Genomic DNA, 2,173 nt, shown 5'->3' with positions numbered 1-2,173 from the left:
ATATTCACATCTCAATTATTTGATATATACATTTGCAAGTGTCACTCAGTTTATGCTGAATTTATTAAAAAAACCAACAAAACTACGAAGAGTCTACACTTTATTCAGTCACAAAACCTACGTTTAGAGTAACTTCAACAAAAAGAATCACTTCAAATTTTCACCAGTGTCACTAAACAGAGTCTAGCCCAAATACTTTTTTTCTTTTTAATCTATTCAACTGAGAGAAATTGAGCTGCAACAGTTTGGGTTTTTTAATCCCGAAGTGGATTATACAAACAACAATTTCATCAAAGATTCTTTACAACAAGCCTAGCATTACTGGTTATATCTCATTATAAGGTAAGCATTCTTCAAAAACTGGATGATTGGAATCTCTTCCAGATACATAGTGACATGCTATTTGCTGGCTGCAGTGAGAAGAGTCAAAATGAAAACAAAAATACAAACACTCTTTTTTTTCCTCTTGTCTTTATTGATTTAGACTTCAGAGCTACAGCCAAAAATAGTGCATCTGTAGAAAATTACCACACATGCTATCAATACAGCATCATCGCATGTTTAGAATCATAAGCACTTGACAAATCGCAAAGGGAACATTCAATCTAACATTTTGGCAATGCAGCCCATGAATAGGGAATACAGGGAGAAGGATTTTTTTTCCTCCAAGAAGAAGTATTTCTGAACAGGAATGAAAAGCCTCTGTTAAAAAATTAATTCCAGTCACCATGGAAAACTCATGCTGGCTCATTCTAGACATCAACATACACTGCTGGAAGCTTTGCGTGGAATGTTGAATGGTACACAGAAGCTACGACTCTGTTACAGGTACAACGCCGTCTTCAGCACTTTGTATGCCATCGAGATGGTCACTGCATATCCAGCTGCCCAAGACAAACCTCTGCTGGGCTGGGGAAGAGGGATCAAGTATGCGAAAGTGTGAGTGATCCTAGCCCCAGCGAAGATCCTGAAATGCAGCAAGGCTGTGTACAGCTCAGGGCCACTAAGAGCATACAGCAGTCCAATGCCGAGAAATGGGACAATATTTTCAAGGTCATTCAGGTGGCCTCTGGGGAAAGAAGCAAAGTTGTTTTACAGTATTACATTTTGTTGAATAAACCACTTCAAGCATCATTATTTCTCAGCATCTTCAGATCATGCTACTGTTAAGGCCCTAACACAACTGCTGGCTTCCTCTGCAGTGGGGACTTGATTCAGCTACTGAAATGATTTCGGCATGTTCACGTGACATTGCTCTGGTCTCTCTTGCCACACCCCACATTTTTAAGCTTCTCATCTTCTGTATGAAAAGTCTTAGTTTTTCCTCAGGATCTTGGTAATATTAGGGACTTACGTGAGGTATATGAGCGCACCTGCGTGTGCAAGAATGCAAGGAAAGGCAGGGAAGAAGACACCTGGAATTTGCTGTAGCCTCTCTCAACTGAACATCAATTAACTGGATGACTGTGACTGCAACTACTAGACTTCATGCCCCAGATGGTCTATTCCAATCCCATAAACTCAGTTTCTAGTCTCCATAAAGAAAATATGAAATATCCTATATATGAAACATTCTATCAAATCTTCATGAAGTTCAATCATCTTGAAGAATGTTATTTTTGAGCATCTAGCAGGTGTGACAGTTATGCTTTTGGTTCATTTTCTTCACCACTAAGCACTAAAATAGCTGAAAAATGTTTGAAATTTTGAAACCATAATATAATTTACTAAAAATGTGTTGAGACTGAACTCCAGATCTTGAAGTATTCTTACACGCCTCTTCCTAAACCTTCCCTGCTCCCTTTACCTCTTTAGATAAATTATACTTCCAGCCAAATTTACTGATTGAAACAACCTCTAAGCCTTACTAATTATGTCATATTTCACAGCCAACTAGAATCAGAACATGGTGCTGTTTTGCAGCTGCTTTCTGAACTCATTTATCATTACAAGGAACCATATCCTCCAGCTTTTTTTTTTTCCCCAAAAAAAGTACACTGAAGAAAGTAATGTCTTTTCTATACCCATAAACAGAACAAATTCCAGTCACTTATATAGAAGAGAAGCCATGCTAAATCTATGTGGCATTATCTGTTGCCATGAAGCTTGCAAAAGTGTCCTGGTTTAACCCCAGTCGGCAACTAAGCACCACACAGCCACTTGCTCACTCCGT

At 38.5% G+C, this 2,173-nt stretch overlaps 1 protein-coding gene across 2 annotated transcripts in view; it reads right to left on the bottom strand.

Moving 5' to 3' along the window:
* Positions 1-464: 464 nt before the first annotated feature.
* Positions 465-2,173, bottom strand: part of MGST1 (microsomal glutathione S-transferase 1) — a 12,191-nt gene continuing 10,482 nt past the window's right edge. For both annotated transcript variants that reach the window (XM_009278989.1, XM_009278990.1), the window contains exon 4: positions 465-1,069. In XM_009278989.1, the coding sequence (XP_009277264.1) occupies positions 823-1,069 (247 nt within the window). In that variant the 3' untranslated portion in view covers positions 465-822. The remainder of the gene's footprint in view (positions 1,070-2,173) is intronic.

The sequence above is a fragment of the Aptenodytes forsteri genome, unplaced genomic scaffold (assembly GCF_000699145.1).
Source record: "Aptenodytes forsteri isolate BGI_AS27 unplaced genomic scaffold, ASM69914v1 Scaffold241, whole genome shotgun sequence".
NCBI classification, from domain to species: Eukaryota; Metazoa; Chordata; class Aves; order Sphenisciformes; family Spheniscidae; genus Aptenodytes; species Aptenodytes forsteri.
This window is presented reverse-complemented; position numbering and strand designations above follow the sequence as displayed.